The sequence below is a fragment of the Corapipo altera genome, unplaced genomic scaffold, assembly GCF_003945725.1.
Source record: "Corapipo altera isolate COAL_440 unplaced genomic scaffold, ASM394572v1 22b, whole genome shotgun sequence".
Classification (NCBI taxonomy): Eukaryota; Metazoa; Chordata; class Aves; order Passeriformes; family Pipridae; genus Corapipo; species Corapipo altera.
In genome coordinates, this window is record NW_020884876.1 from 7,851,202 (window position 1) to 7,869,807 (window position 18,606).

Sequence of the window (18,606 nt, forward strand, 5' to 3'; positions counted from 1 at the left end):
TAATTTCATCCCATTTCTGGAACTAAAGAAGTCTGTTTAACTTGGTTTATCAATAAAACTTGGACATAAAACTAGCAAAATAGAAACTGTACAGCAGAGAGCGTTAAAAGTGCTAAGCTTGGAGCAGCATTCATGATGAGTGTTTCAGTCCAGCACTCTTCAGACTCGGTGTAATCTTCCATGATCTCCTCCTGCCTGTTCAAGATCATCCAGCTAATCTGCTCTTTGTCCTACACCTCTGGAATAGTGCTTTTGAACTACATGGCAGTATCTTTCCAGAGGCACACAGCACCCAGGTGTCATTGCTGGCAGTCTGTGTGCTGGCCAAGCCAGTGGTTAGCTGCCTTCTTTATTGCAAGAGTCTTCTTTCCTTAAAGCTTCCAAAAGAGCTTCATCTGGGATTTCTTCCATGGCATAATTCAGACTATCATTTGCAGCTTCAGCGAGTTCCACATCTTCTGCAGCTTCCAGGAAACAGGCATCGTCGCTTGCATTTTCCCACTCACTGTCTGACAACAAGTCTTGAGACAAGCTGTTTGCCAGAGATCCTGAGCTTTCTGACAAGTCTGATGCATTAAAATGTGGTTTCACCTTTTCTTCTGTGTTCCCCCTTTCATCCATTGGTGTATACTCTTCTTCCTTTGAGAAACAAGAGTACTACTTACTCCATATGAAAATGGTCTTCATACCTTTAACTGCTCTGCAAGTTTGAAACTTGTACTGTCACACATAATGGATACTACAGAAAGCTGGCCAACAAGACAGATTTTCCAGCATGTTAATTTATAACCACGTTAACCTCTGGAAGTCTATTTCAATAGGAGTAGAAATCTGCTGTTTTTCTAGCAACCTACAAGCAGTCTGTTGTATACAGCTTCTTAAAGTAATACAAGGTTAAAACTAATTTTAAGGTCCGTTTAAAGATACTGTCAGGATCTGAAAGTGCACTTAAATTGCACTTTCTATGAAATAGTACTAATAGCTATTGATGCTCTGCTTAAGTAGAGCTTAGTGTGCCATGCTGCAGTATCACCTTTAAAGCTGTCAAGTTAAATATAAAAGTTGCAAAAATGCCGTTGCCTAAGCAGTGAAAAAACTAGTATGTTCAGGCCTTAGAATCTAGGTGCAGTATTAGGTTGGCTTAAATATTCTACCTGTTTAGGGGAAAGGTAACCCTGTTGATACACTAAAATGGAGATAAATGAACTTCAAATATGAGGGTCACTGACCTGCATTTGACTCTGACTGACTCAAGTGTTCCAGGAGCAGCTCCATTTTGGCTTGCCCAGCATGAAATCAAACTCGGGCAGTTTTTCCATTCTACTTAAGCCTGCAGTGTCCCTGTGGCTTATGCACTGGGAACTGCTGTTCAGATCAAAACAGAAGGAAGTCTTTAGTCCCAAGTGAAGTTAGGTGATTCCAGTAACTTAAAAATGAGTATATGGTGCTACCAGAACCTCTTCTGTACCACTGTAACTAATGTGTGGAGCTCAACAGACTGTGTCAGTGGGCATGTTCAGTGATTTCCAGAGACAACATGGCTCACAAGAACCTTAGCATATCGATAGGAAAAAAACATACCTCTTTGAAAAGAGACGGGAGACATATCCCAGGTGGTAATGGAAAACCTAAATCAAATATAAGGCATTAAAATTAACATTCAAAAAAGTATTAAGTATAATTGCTTTGAGATCACAGACTACATACTTTGTGATTTGAAGTTTTGTTCTCTGCAGACAGGATCATGACACTTTTGATACCAGACTTCGTTCTTCAGATCTACCAGAATCCTAAGAATGAAATTATTTAGTTTTTTTCAGTAACAGTAAATAAATGAAATTAATTCATACAGTAGGAAACTCTGACACTAAATGAACAACTGTGGACATTGCTTTCATACTCTGACATACTTATTACATCTTTTGTACAATTTCTGATAAACTTCTAGCTTCATAAGTTAAAAGAAATAAGTTTTTAAGACTAACATCTGGAAGTGAAATTTAGTTAACTTCATTACATTAAGCTTGGAAGACAGTTATTAAAGTAAGGTTAGCATATGGGATTTAACTGTAAGGTAAGATTTTGTTGCTGCTGCTGTTACAGATAATTTCATTATAAAAGTCACATAAAATCACTATTTCCTGTCAACTGATTAGACCACCCAGCTTTTTCAGCTGTGCTTTACAAACACCAAACTTCAAGCAACATGCTTGGGAAACACCATCTAGTGTAGTGGCTGTAGGTTTTTTTGAGCATCCTTGTTCCTCAAAACCCTATTCCTTATGTTTCAGTGACTTAATATGTTATAGAGTTATTTTTAAGTTAAAATATTTCTACTAATGATATACTGGAATTCTAATGTAATCTAAAAAACCTGATTTTCCATCACTTATTTTGCTAAAACTATACAAAGTCCAGCTCCTTTCAGAGTCACTGGCAAAACTCATCTTGACTAAAGCGGCAGCAGGAATTACACTTCTAAAATGGTAATTCTCAATTATTAAAATGACTTTGTCATTTTAATAACATAATAACGTCATTTAAGGTGCACTGTAAATTAATTTAAAAGTGGTCTGCTTTCTTTTTGTGATTTTTCAGCTTCCTAGCTGTAAAGTATAAATGCATAGTACTGCTTAATAGCTTTAACATGCTCTGACTTTTATGCTAGCATCTTTAGGCACATATTTTAAATACCATGAATACCTACTTTGTAGAACTGTTAGAAATACAAGCCCAGTTATCACAAAGTAAACTTGGGGGGGAAAGTTTGGTTTTGTCTGGGTTTTTTGGGTTTGATGGGTTGTTTTTTAATTGAAGCACTGTATCCTCACAGAGGAAGACAACAGAAATTGTAATAGGTGCTAATTCTGTCCATAAGAGATTTTTCAGCATTTTTAGAGAATAACAGTTAAGCAGGAGAATAATAAAAAGCTGTTTAAAACTGAATAAAAAACACACATTATGTTGTTACTTTTGTGAGCTCTTCCAATATTTTCACACCAGCGGTAACCAGAAATATCATATACAAGTATTTCTTTGAGAGAGAAGTAATTCCACTGCCGTATCCCTGAGGGAAAAAAAAATAATTCTTTAAATTATTTAAAACTAGTGATGCAGAACACTCATTTGTGAATAATCAAGTGGTCTCTTTACCTCCTTGTAGCCCATCTTTATTAACCAAAGAATGAACAAAATTATCAATTTCTGGATATGGTGAACCCTGATAGCCTTCCATGGAATCTGTTAAAACAAAGGCCACATATACATACTGTTAGTGGCTTTGCCATGGTAACATGTAATTATCACACATTACACATTATATAGACAGAACATGCACGTGAATCACATTGCACTCTCAGATGTGAAACCAGGGATAAATCCACTGTTACTTTCTTGAGGATCTTTAAACTGCTACTCCCACCCTCAAGAGGAGAAGGTAAATGGCATTCAGGGGCTGCAGAGCATCCTTCAGTACAGATGTACTCTGCCTCCTGCAGAAGGGTAGCTGAAGAAGAGCCCTCCTAGAGGTTATCAGGTGTACAAGTCTCAGTACATCTAATTAAAGAGAACTTTTTTTTCTATACAGGAGATAAGGCGTGAGGTACCTTGGCTGCTTCTGGTTGTTTTACCGTTTAAAAAAGCAGACATTTTTCTCTCCTCCTCTGAAAAGCCAGATGACAGAACTTTTGTGTCATCACTCACTCTGAAGAAAGAAAAGAATACAAAGGAAAATGTGTGATTCTTACAGCATAACACAGTAGCACATAAGTTACCACAGTATGGCATAACATAACATGACAAAGCCCTGGGCCACTGGCTCCAGGGAGCCCAGCTGGAACAAGGGAGTGGCCAGGAGACCTCCAGAGGTCCCTGCCAACCTCAACCAGCCCATGATTCAGTGTGCACCATTCCCTATCCCTGGAGCACTTTCTCTTCTCACTCTGGCAGTTTCCCTGACTGGCACCAAGGGCAGGGGTTCCTCCTCCTCAGCAGCAACATTTGGTTCCTGGTGGAAGTCCCAGGACCCAGCCATTTAACGACTGCTGGTCCACACTCCTACAGCATATAAATATACCCTTTGAAAGGTTTCAATTTTTTTTTGTCTCTCTAAGATGAACTACTTTTTTTTTGCCATGTTGCTAGCTGAAGCCAGATGATCAAAGAAATCTAAATTCAACACAGCAGAACTTCTCAGCCCTATTTATGACAGACTCAGCTGATGCCTATGATCTGAATACACTACATGATTTATGCTATGGGGTTGCTGGCATCAGTTCAGGATAATGAATATTTCAGGATATAAAACCTGAAGTCAGAACAAACCCATGTTTTGAATAAAAATATTATACCATTTTAACCCTCTTTCTGCTGCAGCAATGATTAGGATCTTCTTAGTAAAGTGAATGATATATCAGAAGTTTAGATTAGCTACACAGTGTATGATATATCAGAAGTTTAGATTAGCTACACAGAACTTGGTTATTGTACATACGAGTACCCAACGTAAGGAGGTATTTGTACCAAATGGGGAATCTGGTATGCAAGTAAACACGTACAGGATATTTCTTATCCTACTTTGGAAAATATTCAGACTCTTCATATTTACCTGGCTGGAAATCTGTAATTTTTGTTTTCAGATACAGAATCTGACCAAACTTAATAATGGTTAAGTTTTGGCATTTGGAGAGCGTACAGAGAAATGAGGCACAGCTCAGGAGCTGGTACCACATGTTCTGTGTCCTTCAAACACTTGAAGGTAGGTTCAAAAAAAACCGAACAAAAAAACAAGACTCTCAAGAGTTTTGTTCTCATTTTTTCTTCAAAAACAAGAAATTCTACTAGGAACTCCAAAATTACACTGTAACAATGTTAATGGAATAACTGCTCACTCGAAGTAGCTTTTTGCAACTGCTGCGAGAGAATTATCATTAAAATACTATTTAAAAATATTGTAAATTCCACTGGAATTAAATAATTACCTAATGTTGCAGATTAAAGAGGAAAGAAAATATGCTTCTTCCAAGGAAACATCCTTTTCACAGCTAGGGATAAACTTATTATCCTCTGCTATCTTCAGAATCACATTTTTTCCTGCTTTTGATGATTTATACATCCGGAAGTTTCTGTTCTTTGTATAAACTCCTACAGGAAAACAAATATTTTGTAACATAACAACGCTGGCTAGGATTTAGGGTACTTAGCACTTGTAAATTAAACAATTTTCCTTAGACCCAGCTAAGAGTCTAATGAATGGACAAATACTATTACTGACTTCAGCTCACACCCCATAGCTGAAATGCAACAAAGCAAGATCATAACTCATGTACATTTTTATGTCATAGAAGAATTAAGACAAACACTCAACACCCCTACACAGCATCTTAATGATTCTGACATTATAATTGCTAAAAGTTTCACTTCAATATAAGAAACCCGTGATTTCACATTAATTTTGTGAAATACAACTGAGGACAAAAAGCTGCACATTTATCATCAAATTCTTAGAAGGTGACACAGTCAAAAAATATGGTTTTATTTAATTTCCATGTATGAATATGCTTGAAGGAATTTTGAACAGTATGTGAAAGTAATCCTTCTGAATTAGTAATGGAGAAGCCTACTGTAGGGCCCACTCTGGGATTACATTTCAATAGATCAGACATATTGAGGAGGCCTGCAATGAAAGTGATCCTGAATTCCATGAGAAGAATCTGAAGGAATGGGGGTTCTTAAAAAAAAGACAGTAAAGTCTTGAAGTACATAACACATTGCTGTGCAAAAGCGTGCTGAGCTATTTTCATTTCACTGAGACAAGGCAAAAAGCAGAAAAAGATACAGGAATGAAGAAGGGTGGAACTTTCAAACTTTAGTTTGACTATGGGTGTTGTGCTCCTGGAGATTAGTAACATTTTAATACCTTGAACAGGCTAAGCCCAGCTGGGCCATGAAGTGCCCAACCCAAAATTTCTATTATTCCATCACAAACCTAACAGCTGCCATTCCAAACAGGGGAATGAAGGCTCAATTCATACACATAGAACAATTCATAAGGCCACGCCTGTAAGACTTATTCCATAATTAAGCAGCTTCTAATTCAACTGAAATAACAAAAAAATGCAATATATGCTATTCTCTTTTAATTCAAATGGGAGCACTAAGTATTAGATGAAAAAAAATTATTAGAGTCTTGTGTGGCAAGAATTTCTTCAAATTTCAGAAAAAAATAATTAAATGTAGTAATATAAGAAGTTCCATGGACCAAGAATCTAAGGTTCTTTTAAAGGATATCACTTATGATCACAGTTTCAGCATGTATTGTATTTCATTTAAATTCTGACCATAGGGACAACAGTAAGAACACCACTGTTCTTACTGTCTGTAATAGAAAATTAAGAAACATCTAATTTCTTAACTTTGTTGCATCCCAAAGAAGTTTAAAAGCACTTATATTTACCTAGATCCACAAAAAGTTGCTTGTTGCCTTTTGTATCATTTACTATTAGAAAAGAAAAATCCAGATTTTCTCCCTGGTGTGACATTTCCATATCCTTTGTTTTGTGAGCAATGGCTGGCCAGCCTTTGGAAGCATCTTCGACAGCTGTGAGGTTTGTAAGAGAACCATCTAATCCAACTGCTTCTGCAGAAGACTGGAAAACACGTCCTGCTTCTTCTTCTGGAATCACAGCAGCAGCAGCCTTACTCTCCATTAATCTTATGGCAGGCTGCAAAATGGTTCTCACAAAGTTACCTTAAAAACAAACAAAAAAGGCCAAAAGCAGATAACGTCATTCACGAGTCAAGAAAGAAAGAGTTTCTGTGCAAACATTTTTTAAAATAGCCAAGATGGAAGTGGTAGGAGTTTGGAGTCTTTTTAGCCCTCTTGCATTTTTAAAAAAAACGTTTTGGTCAGCCCACTGTACAAAATGGTTCTGGCCAATAATGAGAAACCAATGCTTAGCAAGAATTTGTATTAAGCTTCTTAAAAAAACCCCCAAAGACACGAACAAGCTCAGATTTAGGATTCTGAAAAGCTTGTGATTGTCCCTCTCTTTCTGCTTTCCCTAATATAATTTCCAGAATGACTGAAAATGTTTAGTTGCAGTTTCATAGTGTGCTCACTGCTCTAAGAGTTTGATCAAAGATACTCAAACAACAAATTATTTTTACAAAAGTATTTTGTAATGACTTTTCAAACTCCCAGTATTGTAATTCAAATCCATTGTACCTCCAGGCTCTGCTAGATGGTAACCAAAGACAAACAAATAAAAACCATGGCCATATTACTTCCAGGAAGAAAGCGGAGAACAGAATAAATACAGATGTGGGAAAAAAACTATGAAGTCAAAGGAATACTGGCAAGGAGAATTCTGCAGTTGTTGGATGAACCTTCAGTGGGGAACATGAAAGAATATGAAATATAAGTCCTCCTATGCTACATATCAACAGAGTGACTCAGCATATCAAGCATCAATATCATCATTATCCTCATAATTCATTACAGGGCTACTGAGGCACACAAATGAGTCACAGTCACAGACAGTGTTTTAACCCTGTGTGTCCAAATACGCACAGAGAAATTCTTAGTTTTATAAAAATAGTTACTTGCATCTTCAGTTCAGGGAGAAAATGGACGTATTTCAGAACTGAAGTTTATTTCAATTATGATAAAAGTTAGAGTACCTGTAGAAGTCCTGGTTGACCACTTCACTTTTTTGTGTCTGTAACTGAGTAACAATCGCTCTGGTGTCAGAATAGCAAGGGTTCTGTTAGTGAAAGATTATTTTGGGACTTATTTCTTTATCATTCACACATGCCTTTGTTTTCTCTCTTCCAATGTCTTCTAACTGGTCAGATGTGGAAAACAAAGCATACATTTCATACTTTTGATCCTTGAATGTATTTTTGGTATGTGGGATCTGTCATCTGAGTTGATCAATGCGAATTCATTGATCGCCACAGCTTTCCTGTGGACATTACATGATCTCTCTCTTACATAAGCTATGAACTCAGCCCTTGTATTTTAATTCTAGCTAGTAACTAATTCCCAATATTATATACTAGAAGTTTTAAATCATATTTAATTTTAAGCCCATGCACTGACATAAAATGCTTATGATACAATATCATCCAAGATGTGATACTTCGTTTTCTAGTTTATCCCACATAAATACCACTAACTCAAGTTAAAGAACGATTTTGTATGAGGCAGACCACCACAGTGCTGAATACAAAAAAAGCCATTACTTGCACATGTTTGAAAAATATATTAATACCTTCAAGTTTAATATTAGACAAAATCTTTCCATCACATCAAAAATATTTTTTTTCATACAGGTTTTGGGAAATTACTCTATGTAGTTATCTGCATTTTTACTTCTTTACTACAGCAGAGTATTTTGCACAAAGTACAAAGCTAATACACCTTAGCACAAGTTTGTTAAGCAGGTTACCAACATGCACTAATGAAAAGTCTCGAGTATAATATTATTGGTAACATGCATGAATTTAACACTGGCATTTACAGTTACAAAAACTTGATTTTTACTGTGACTTCAATATCTTCTTGTAAAGGCAAAGCTGGAATATGAATACGCAAGCTAGAAATGTATTTTTAAATCTGGCAGTTTGTAAACAGGTCAAATTCACGTCACAGTGGAGACACAGAACATTTAAACCGATGGGCCAGAATAAACAATTCAAGCTTCTACTGAAAGAACTGACTAATGTAATTTAGCTATCAAGATCAGAGGCTAAAATTGCTGTCATACCATATTATTTATCATCCATGTATTACTTAGGTGTTTATACTGGCAGAGAAGTTAAAAGGCCATACTTCTGAACTAAAAATTGCAGTGCTCTCATTTAAGTCTTCAGGGTTTGTAACTGCTACCACGGTGTCAAGTAAGAAATAATTGCTCTGTGTCACACTTAGATTTGGCAGCCAATAGTACAGGCAGCATTTGCTTATAACCAAGACAATCTGCTCGGCTTTCCTCGAGCTACTCCTCAAAAGATTTAGAGACACAGATTCCACTACTCCTAAGAATGAGAAATTGGGTTTTTTTAATGTTAAAAAAAGCTGGAAAAAAAAAATCCTCTGTTCTGGTAATACTCTGTCCTCTTTGTGTTAGAGTTATGACCTGAATTTTGGCCTGAAGTGGTGCTTAGGCCATGGACCACATGCTTATACTAAAAATACTTGGGAAAAAAACTTGTATGTAAATGCAGGCTCACAATATCCATCCTGTCCTTACAGTTTGCTCTATTCTTCCAGATGTTCATGCTGACAAGACCTTCCATAAATGATTCCTCAGAGCAACACAAAACGTGTCAACCCGATAACACTTCAATCCAGGAGTACATGTGTTGCCCCCATGAAGTAACTTGACAAATTCAAAAGGGAAAAAAGATTTTCTCTAATGCTGTACTGGGCTAGACAGAAGTCCAGCACTTTGTCATTAATAACAGCATCACTTTGCAGTCATTAAGTACTAAAAGCAAAGAGATCATCTTTCCTGTGCTCTCTACAAGATTCTGCTAGGTCATACAGAGCCTAGTAAGAACCTACTTAAAAATATAGGAGGTATTAAAAAAATAAGAAATACAGTATAAACTTTACTCAAGACTGGAATGAAGGAGAGTGCAGAGCTAGAAAAAGAGGTAAGGGTGAGAAAGAGGACTGGGTATGAAGACAGTCAGACAGATTGTGACAAGTAGACAGCAGAATAAAAGTGGGAAACTGAGTGGGATCAAAATTTTGAACCAAACACCCTGAACTCTTCCTATTCTACTGCCGGGGGAAACCCAGTAACAATGCACATAATTTCTTGTAATCCTACTGCTGTTGTCACAGTTCTTCCTGAACACAAACAGTAGAGCTAAATGTCACAGATCTAAATTTCATCCCTTCTAATAACCCGAGATACTAATCTCTATATAATAGCATTTCTGCTTCTTTTCCCTCATCTTTTTTGTTTATTTGAAAAAAAAAACACAATAAGGAACAAAGGTTACAAAAATGAACACTCAAATATTAAGATATTACAAAACCAAGGTTGCAAGTGCAATGTTAATTAACCCAGAGTTCTGCATTTGTAGGTTGATACAGACTTTAATTCCACCACTGGGCAAGCTGTTTTCCATGAGTTCCTGTTCCACTCAGACAAAATTTAGCTGATATTCTACTGTGCCCTCATTGGTCAAAGTATGTCTATAAGAGTGCTTTACTGCACACCACAGAGAATATAGATACAAGTAAAAGAAATTATGAATTTCAACATTAACTTTTCTTACTGTTCACCACTAGCACTTCAGTGCTTCACAGGCAGTATTTTAAAAGTATATTCAAAATACTTCTGTTAAGTGAGGAGGTATTATTCTACTTACTTTAAAAATGGAGCCAAGACAATCCTGAACTGGCAACTCTTTGTGTTGTGAGTAGCCATACTCCAAGAAATACCAACTTATATCAACAATTAAAATTGCTTTCAGCTTCCTCTTAATCACGCTTATGCACAGATGGCTTGAAATCATCTTTGTCCTGCCTTCCTGACCCTATGCTGAGCACAAATGAACTGTATTTAGAGCAAATAACAGTAGCTTTAATTGTTAAGACTGACATTAACCTGCAAATTAAGCAGTCATAGACTTGCCAGTTTCGTAGAAGTCAGTCTTGTCCATACTTTCATAAATAAAAGATACATGCTAATTATGGGAAAAGGAAGTAGAAGATGAGAAAAAATGAGGCTTGATGAAACTGCTAGTAATTTCTGCTGGGATTACATATTTGTTTCCACATATAATTCCATTAAAATAAATATTCAAATGTGAGATGGCACTGTTGTACGAAGACAAAACCTCATCTTTTATTTCTAGGTGTAAGAGAAAAGAACACACTTACCAACATGAATATTATCCTTAAATACAGTCTTTTGGGGTAGAAAGATTAAGTGCCGACTAAACTTTTCTTCAGTACTGGAATCTAAATTCAAGACATCTTTAGTTGAACAATTTACATCATAAAGTTCTTTTAATTTTTGGCTGACAAGCTGAAATCATAAACATTAATTATGTTATTTTCTCTAGCATTTTTAGTAGTGGTATCTATAAAACCTAACAAAAATGCAGATTCTACATTTTCTCGAGGTTTCTTTTTGGGCTTTTTTTCTCATTTTAAGCATACAATTAAGTTAATTCAACTAACTCATATCAAGTTTTAACCAAATTTGACATAGACCATATTTACTTAAATGTGCAAGTCACTGACTATACTACCACTGATAACCAGAGTAGACTTTCAGTTTTTCAGGTCAAAGTCTGATTTAGTGACTTTATCATCTAGGGTTTTTATCACCACAAAGCAGTTCACACCCACAATGACAATATTTGTAACAGGCACAGAAGTAGGTCACAGAAGTCTCACAAATAAATGTCCAGTTACTAAGAGATTTTATTAGAAGATATTCTTCTAAAAACCTGCTGTATTTTCCAACTCTGTCATATTGAACTTGCAGAGGACTTAATTTTCCAACCAAATTTGCAATGAAGTGAAATACAATTGATAATTAGCAAAGATATTCAAATTTAGGCACCAAATCGATAAGTGCAGTCACATGATATTCTCCACATCATCATTTAACTCAACTATAATGAACTGTTGTCTAAAGAACCTTAAAATCAGGAGAGATTTATTTAAACCTTGATATACAACCATTTGGCAAAGTGAATGAACTTAGGAATATCTGAATGGAACTTTTATTGATGCTACTTTAAAGAACCCCTAAACATTCCTTCAGTTTTACAGCTTTGAAGTGGCATAGGACTTATCAGTAGTAAACCTACAGTGAATACAAACATTCCAACAGCCATCATTCTTTATTTTTTCCTTTCACTTAAAGAAGAGAACCTTTGCTTTAATTAAAACAGTATTTTTACTTAATTAAAAATAACCACTAAGTCTACGATTTTTGTTCAGTTTACTATAGCATAATCAAGATAAAGTGGTAAATCCTTTTATTTCATAATAAATCCACAAGAAATTCATATTAATCTACAACACAACTTTGATCCAGTTTACCTCAATTAGCTTTGCAACCATACTCTTGCCATCTGCATCAGGATTTGCTGGTTTGTAGAACTCCAAATCAAAATAAAGTTTGCAAGCATCTTTTTCAGGAATTACTTCATAGCAATGCATAAGACTTGTTTTGTAACCTTTGCTAAGGAAAAACAAAAATAAATCACAATCTCTCACAATAAACATTATACATGCTTTTCAGTTGCAAACAAGAATCCCACAAGTCCTAAATATTTTTTTTATTTTTCAATCAACCACCCATATTAAAAAATGTAGCAGCCTTATAATGCTTTGAAAAAATTTGTAACTAACATCAGCATCAAATATCAACAAAGATTATTTGTCTGGCCTAGAATTTAATTTTGTAAAATATTCCTCTCCCCATGCCCCCACAAGTCTTACAATGCACACAGAAAGGCTGTTGAGCATTTAAGGAACTATGAAAACTACAGTAAAAAAATGAAGTTATCACACATATGTCTTAAACATGAACAATGAGATTATACAGAGTTTTTCTAACTAAGTTAAAAAATAATCTCATTTTCAATTTGAGAAAAAAAATCAGGCTTCTCATATAAAAATTGACTCAGATTTCTTTTACTTCATAACTAGATGTCTTATTGTAAAACAGCCAAATGGGGAAAAAAGTTCAGTACACGATCAAATTGTCAATACTTGGAACTACATCATTTTTCCCATGGCCAAGACGAAACCTCAGGCAACTCATTACAGGTCTGTCTTAGTCAGAGCAGCAGGCAGCTCCTGGGGATGGCTATCCAGTCACACCTCTTACTAGGTAACAGGATATCCAGTACACTACTATCTTTTAGCGACATACAGTGGCACCTTTTCCCATACTCACGTGTAATAAAACCAAAGCTCTTTATATGTTGTCACAAGGTAAAACCTCTGTCCACTCTGTGTGTTCTTTTCCAAAGCAAATACATGAACATCCTTTTTAAATAAAAACATTGAAGGTTTTTTGGTTTAGTTTTATGCATAGAACCATTTAAAATCTTCCTATTTGACATTAATCAAAGGCTAGTAAAGACTAGAGAACTATAAGCAGATCACTTATCCTTTTTCAAGCTAAGTAGCACCTGGTTTTAATGTAGGATTTCTGATATAAGTTACAAAGGTGAAACTTTGAAGCATTTCTTTGCAGTGCATGAACATAACCTCTGCTTTCTCTGTAAAGTCTTCTTTTTTCTGGTCAGCAGCAAGTGCATCTAACGGGAGGAGGAACAACGTTCTCAAAGGATCGGCCTCATGGGCATGATGGCAGCATATGGCTTGATGGGCAATATTTTTCAGACATTATGTTACTTAAATTAAAAAATAGAAATCTGAGAAGAAAACTCCAAACAAAGTACTGCCAAGCCAGCGAAAGTGCATTTTGGAAAACAGACTGCCAAGATTACTTAAACACCTAAAACAGCATGGAGAAAAACACAGTACTTTCTTTAAAAAGAGCAATCAATTTGAAAAGTATTAAACTGAAAGCAGAGGATACTTTTGCATAATATTTATTTGGTTCAACACTTTTTATCATCTGAACTCGCTACTCTGATGCCACTGGAGAGTTGTATTGTTTTTATTTTGTCTCTGTCTCCTGTTTCTCTCTTTTTCTTCCTTCTCTTTCTTCCTGCTCAGTTCTCACTACCTTCCCTTTCTCCTGCCAACCCTGGCAGCTTGCTTATCTTCAGAGGGAAGAAACCTAGCACTACAATGTTACCAAAAAGCACTTCACTGTTAGATGCTAACATCACATATCAGTGTGATATGTGGATGTTAGAATTAGAGCTAGTTCTTCTTATAGATACCTCCAGTGCAACATGATCTCCTACAAAGACAAAAAACCTAAATTTGCTGTTTCAGGATTGGGAAGAAAAAAAAAGATCTTGCAATCTGATAAAGACTTCACTGTCAACCAAGATTTTAAGTGATGTTCAACCTTGAAAGTACATAAAGAGTAGTTCACCTAACACATAATATACCTCTTTGCAGATTTTTACATAATTAAAAGCTTCAGCCTGTCGAGAAAATATTTTCCAAACAGAAGATGGCTGAAAGGGTTTGGACAGTCTTGGTCTATAAACTGTAGGAAGAGGGTTTCTTTCATAGTAGGATGCTCGTTCTTCCACTTTCTTCAGTCTTTCTTCCCATTTTCTCTTCATTTCTCCTAAAGCAATTACAAATAGTCAAATTACTTTCAATTTCTGTTTGCACGACAATTTTAATTTTAATCATCACTGCTTTTGATTCTTGTTTTGTTGAATGTAATTTATCAATTAACTGGGAGTAGCTGATATTCAAATCAACACCCAACCTTGCTGTGATATTCATTTTAATTAAATCTATCTACACTGTTTTGGAAGTACAAGAGCTTCACATTAATGCTATCAAAAATAAACACAACAGAAAAATCACAATAAGGGAAAGCCTAGGAAGTTTCCTTTCTATCTACAAAATGGTATTACATTCCTCCTCAAAAAGTATACAAACTCTGCCAAATAGCCACACAATATAAGTAATGAGTGAAAAAAATAGTATTATTTCTGCTTTATGGTTGGGGAGACAAATGAGATCATTAATTTGTGTGGGTAGTACAGCACTTGAGTTCCTCAGAAGAATTAAGATTTCAGTGAGTCCAGCTCTGAGCTCTATATCTCAAAGTAAAAGAACTGAAATCTAAAATGAGGGCTCCATTCTCCACTGCTGACCTTTGCTACTGATCAGTGATACGTTCACTTGCTTTAAAATCTCATGTACTTTCTCCCAATCTCAAGACAGCAACCTTATCTCTTTTCAAGAAATAGCACCCTACAGTAACACTTGCTTATCTTGTAACCTTTAAACTCCTAGTTCCATAAAGTAATTCAAATGCTACAGAGTAGTGTAGTAAAGCACAAACACACATATGTACAAATATCTGTAAGTTGAACACTTGCAAATCAGAGAAGAGTATTGCTAAGAAACGGTGAAACAGAGGCAGAGGGGCAAGAAGGAACAAACATGAAGGGGAATCTTTTTGTTTTGCCCAGTATAACCACTTGGTTCTCATAACAGCCTACCAGATGCAATGAAAGATAAAAATGAAACTGACTGTACTCAAAAGTATTCAAACCTTTAACAAGCTGGATCCACAAGGTGAGTTTAAGTATTTAAATATTCTTGTGAGGCCCCAAAGCCCAAATTTTAGATCCTCTGAATTCCCCCTCTAAGTTTTCCACAGCAAAAGTTACTGGACACTTACATTTCTGCCCACTGTACCTCTAAGCCTGCCTGTGTTTTGATAGTTTAGTGCCTATGTCAAGTCTTAATAACAGAACGTTTTTTCTCTAACAGGGGTCAAAAATATTATCTCTATAGACCTTGTCAGTCCTCTGATCTATGCACTTCCTCCACTCCCTTTTTGTGCAATTAGTTTCTTCCTGGGGAATGAAAAGTTAAATTACAGACAGCAATCAGCATTTCTCAGAAGTGCTAGCAAAACCCTCATTTCATTTTCATGTTGTTGGCTCTGGTTGTAAATTAACGGGTGCAGAGGACATTCCCTACATCAGCACTTTCCCACAAGGTGACCATTAAAAAAGGAAAGTGAAAGAGAATTTCTGTAGTTCTCTACTCATTTTGAAGTTCCTAGTTATATTAGGCTATATTTTTTGAGAAACACAGCTGGGAGGATATCAGAACCTGGGAGAAGGTTGATGACCCTTACTTTAAAACTTAAACCTATCACTGTTCTTTGCAGTCCAAACACTCTCAGATTCTCAGCAGTCCAATATGTCATTCTTTTCAAGGTAACTTCAGTTCCTGCATGAACTATAACACAGCACATCCATTTAGAGCATGTACAATTTACAGTTACAGACTAACCTTCTGAATTCACTGGGGAATTCACGCTTCATCTTCCTCTCTTCTGTCCCACCAGAAGTAAGGGGAGTACTTATTTTTATTTTACTTGACAGAAAGAAATTTTGTCCCCAACATGTTTGGACTTCAGTGTTATTGACTGAGCAGGATGGAGAGCCTGGGAAAATGTCTCCTGAGAGATGACTTGAAGAACTTACTATTTCAGTTTCTCTGTTTGATGGAGGACTACTCATCTGGTTACTGCTGAGCACAGTTGACATCCTGTATTTTTATACCAGGTTATAGGGTTGGTTTGAGACTTTTTTTGTTTGGTGGTTGTATTTTTTTTTTTTTACTAAAATGTAGGGACATATATGATGAAATCACACATCTATGTTTGTCTTTCCCCTGTAGCATGAGGGATTTCTGAAATGGTCTTAAAAATGTTTAAAAAAAATGCTCAAAAATCTGTAATGATTATGATAAAACACACAATCCACACCTGCTGAGAACTGAAGCTGAGACATGCAAATCAATTGCTACTCAAAATAACGTAATTACAGTTGTTTCCTGGCCAGTTTGTATCATGCAACATAGCTCTATGGCAGAATTCATGGTCCTTGACACAAATAAATCCGTGAGATTTTCTCCCAGCTACTGATTCCAGCCTTAGAAGAATATAATAAATAATGATGCCTCTATTGTCAAATTTCTTAATGTTAGTGAAAATTAGCTGAGTTATCCTTATGTTGAGCTGACCTGAGGCATACCAACAAACACTACTCATCTTCCCTCAACAACAGCAAGGAGCACCAAATTTTCATCTTGTCCTCCTAAGAGAGGAAGTGGCCTGTACAATCACAGAATCAGAGAATGGGTCAGGTTGGAAGGGACTACAGTGGGTCATCTGGTCCAACCCCTCCACTTAAGCACAGGATTGCATCCAGACGGTTCTTGAATATCTTCAGTGAGGGAGACTCCATAATCTCTCCAGGCAACCTGTTCCTCAAATTAAGATTTGAGGACTTCTGTGCAAAACTCAGTATTTTAGACCAGGTATATAAGACCTCAAAAAGCAGGTTAGTATCTGTTGTGAGAAGCTGGAATATGTAGTTTCCAATGTTATCTTACTCTGATGTCTGCTACGGAAGGTCACTGTACAAATATGAAACTAACTGACCTGAAAGTTGATGGTGAAGCCAAAACCAGCCCTCAGCTTTAGAGAGCTGTTGTGCAAGGCAGATCAGCAGGGCAGGCAGGGACAGTCAGAGTGTCCCTGTCTGTTGGTGTTATAAGCCTGAGGCTCTGACTGTGCATGGTGGGCAATAACCTCACCCAAGGGGCAGGTTCTGCTGCGGTACAGGCCAGCACAGCCGTGGGGATCTCGCACGCCAAGGTCTGGAAGGTGGCCGCTTGTTTGGTAATCGTCCCCACAGATTACTGACTTTACAAACCACCATTCTGTCAGAATCACAGAATACTGTGTTCGAAGAGGCCCCTAAGAATCATCACGTCCAACCCTTAAGCCTGCACAGGACCAGACACAAGAATGACACCACATGCCTGAGAGTATGATCTAAATACTTCTCGAACTTTGTCAGGCTTGGTGCTGTGACCACTTCCCTGGGAAGCCTGTTCCAGTGCCCAACCACTCTCTGGGTGAGAAATCTTTTCCATCTGTTCGGATGAGGCTGAACAGACCAAGTGACCTCAGCGGCTCCTCATATGGCTTCCCCTCAAGGCCATTCACAATCTAAGTTGCCCTCCTTTGGACGCTAACAGCTCAATATCTTTTTTATACTGTGGTGCCCAAAACTGCACACAGTATTCAAGATGAGGCCACACCAGCATGGTGCAAATGTACCAGAATGCTACATTTCTCCCAGCAGGCAGAGGAACTGAAACAACAGGCCAAACCTAACGGGGTTTGGGTTACACCACTCAAACTGAAGAGCAGCGAGTGCAGCAGTTCCCGGCTCGGCGCTCAGACACCGCAGGACGCGGCGGTTCGGCGTCCTCCCGTGTCCCGGAGCGCACCCGTGGGGCCCGGACCGGCGGCCCCTTGGCTCACCCTGGCCTCGCACCGCCTCCCCTCGGCTCCGGGAGCCGCCCCGCACGTCGGGACCGCCTTCCCCGACCCCCCGAGGCCGCTCCCCGCCGGCACCGACTCACCTCCCCCGCCGCTCGCTGCCGCCATTGGGGCGGCCTGCCCGCCCTGCGCGGGGAGGAGCCAGCGCCGCGCCGGGCGGGCCCACGGCCGCGGGGTTCCCTCGGCGCCGAGCCGTGCCCAGCGCAGCCCGGCCGAGCGCAGGAGAAGGCAGGTTGGAGCGCAGCGCCGAGAGCGGGCGGGCGGCAGAGGCGGTGGGTGCTATCGGCGGCAGGGATGCGGGCGCGGCGGTGCTGGGGCCAAACAAAGCGGCGGGGGGTGGGGTAGACCAGGCTGTAGCTCTCCAGCTCCGCGTGGCCGCCCGCATCTCCTCCAGAGGGGGTCGGTTGCGGGGGGCAGGAGGGCAGTCGCGTATCGGCGGGGGCGGGCCTGGCTCAGAGCGCCGCCTCGCCGCTGCCCCGGGGCCCCGCGGGGCTCCCGGCACGGCGGGTCCGGCGGTGCTGCGGGCGGGGGTCCGTCCCGCCCTGCCCGCGGGTGAGGCGGCAGAGCGGCCGCGGTGCTCTCCCGG

At 38.4% G+C, this 18,606-nt stretch overlaps 2 protein-coding genes across 10 annotated transcripts in view; one reads left to right on the forward strand and one right to left on the reverse strand.

Annotated features, from left to right (window-relative positions):
• Positions 1-133: 133 nt before the first annotated feature.
• Positions 134-18,201, reverse strand: PRIMPOL (primase and DNA directed polymerase). Of its 8 annotated transcripts, XM_027635919.1 has the most exons (14): positions 18,104-18,118; positions 15,440-15,510; positions 14,074-14,261; positions 12,939-13,030; positions 12,077-12,218; positions 10,901-11,048; positions 6,455-6,748; positions 4,980-5,142; positions 3,606-3,703; positions 3,154-3,240; positions 2,959-3,067; positions 1,708-1,790; positions 1,582-1,628; positions 134-639 (listed from the first exon to the last, which is right to left on the reverse strand). In XM_027635919.1, the coding sequence occupies exons 3-14, from the start codon at positions 14,251-14,253 to the stop codon at positions 337-339; spliced, it is 1,746 nt and encodes a 581-aa protein (XP_027491720.1). In that variant the 5' UTR covers positions 14,254-14,261; positions 15,440-15,510; positions 18,104-18,118; the 3' UTR covers positions 134-336. The 8 variants fall into 8 exon arrangements, with proteins under 8 accessions (XP_027491720.1, XP_027491719.1, XP_027491723.1 ...); XM_027635918.1 differs by lacking the exon at positions 15,440-15,510 and having other exon boundaries at positions 14,074-14,258; positions 18,104-18,201; XM_027635922.1 differs by lacking the exons at positions 15,440-15,510; positions 18,104-18,118 and adding an exon at positions 17,796-17,938 and having other exon boundaries at positions 14,074-14,258.
• Positions 18,164-18,606, forward strand: part of CASP3 (caspase 3) — a 13,950-nt gene continuing 13,507 nt past the window's right edge. The window contains exon 1 of one of the 2 annotated variants that reach the window (XM_027635929.1): positions 18,164-18,252. The gene's annotated coding sequence lies outside the window, so the exon portion shown is untranslated. Of the gene's footprint in view, positions 18,293-18,606 lie in introns of both variants that reach the window. The other variant, XM_027635928.1, reaches the window with a different exon arrangement.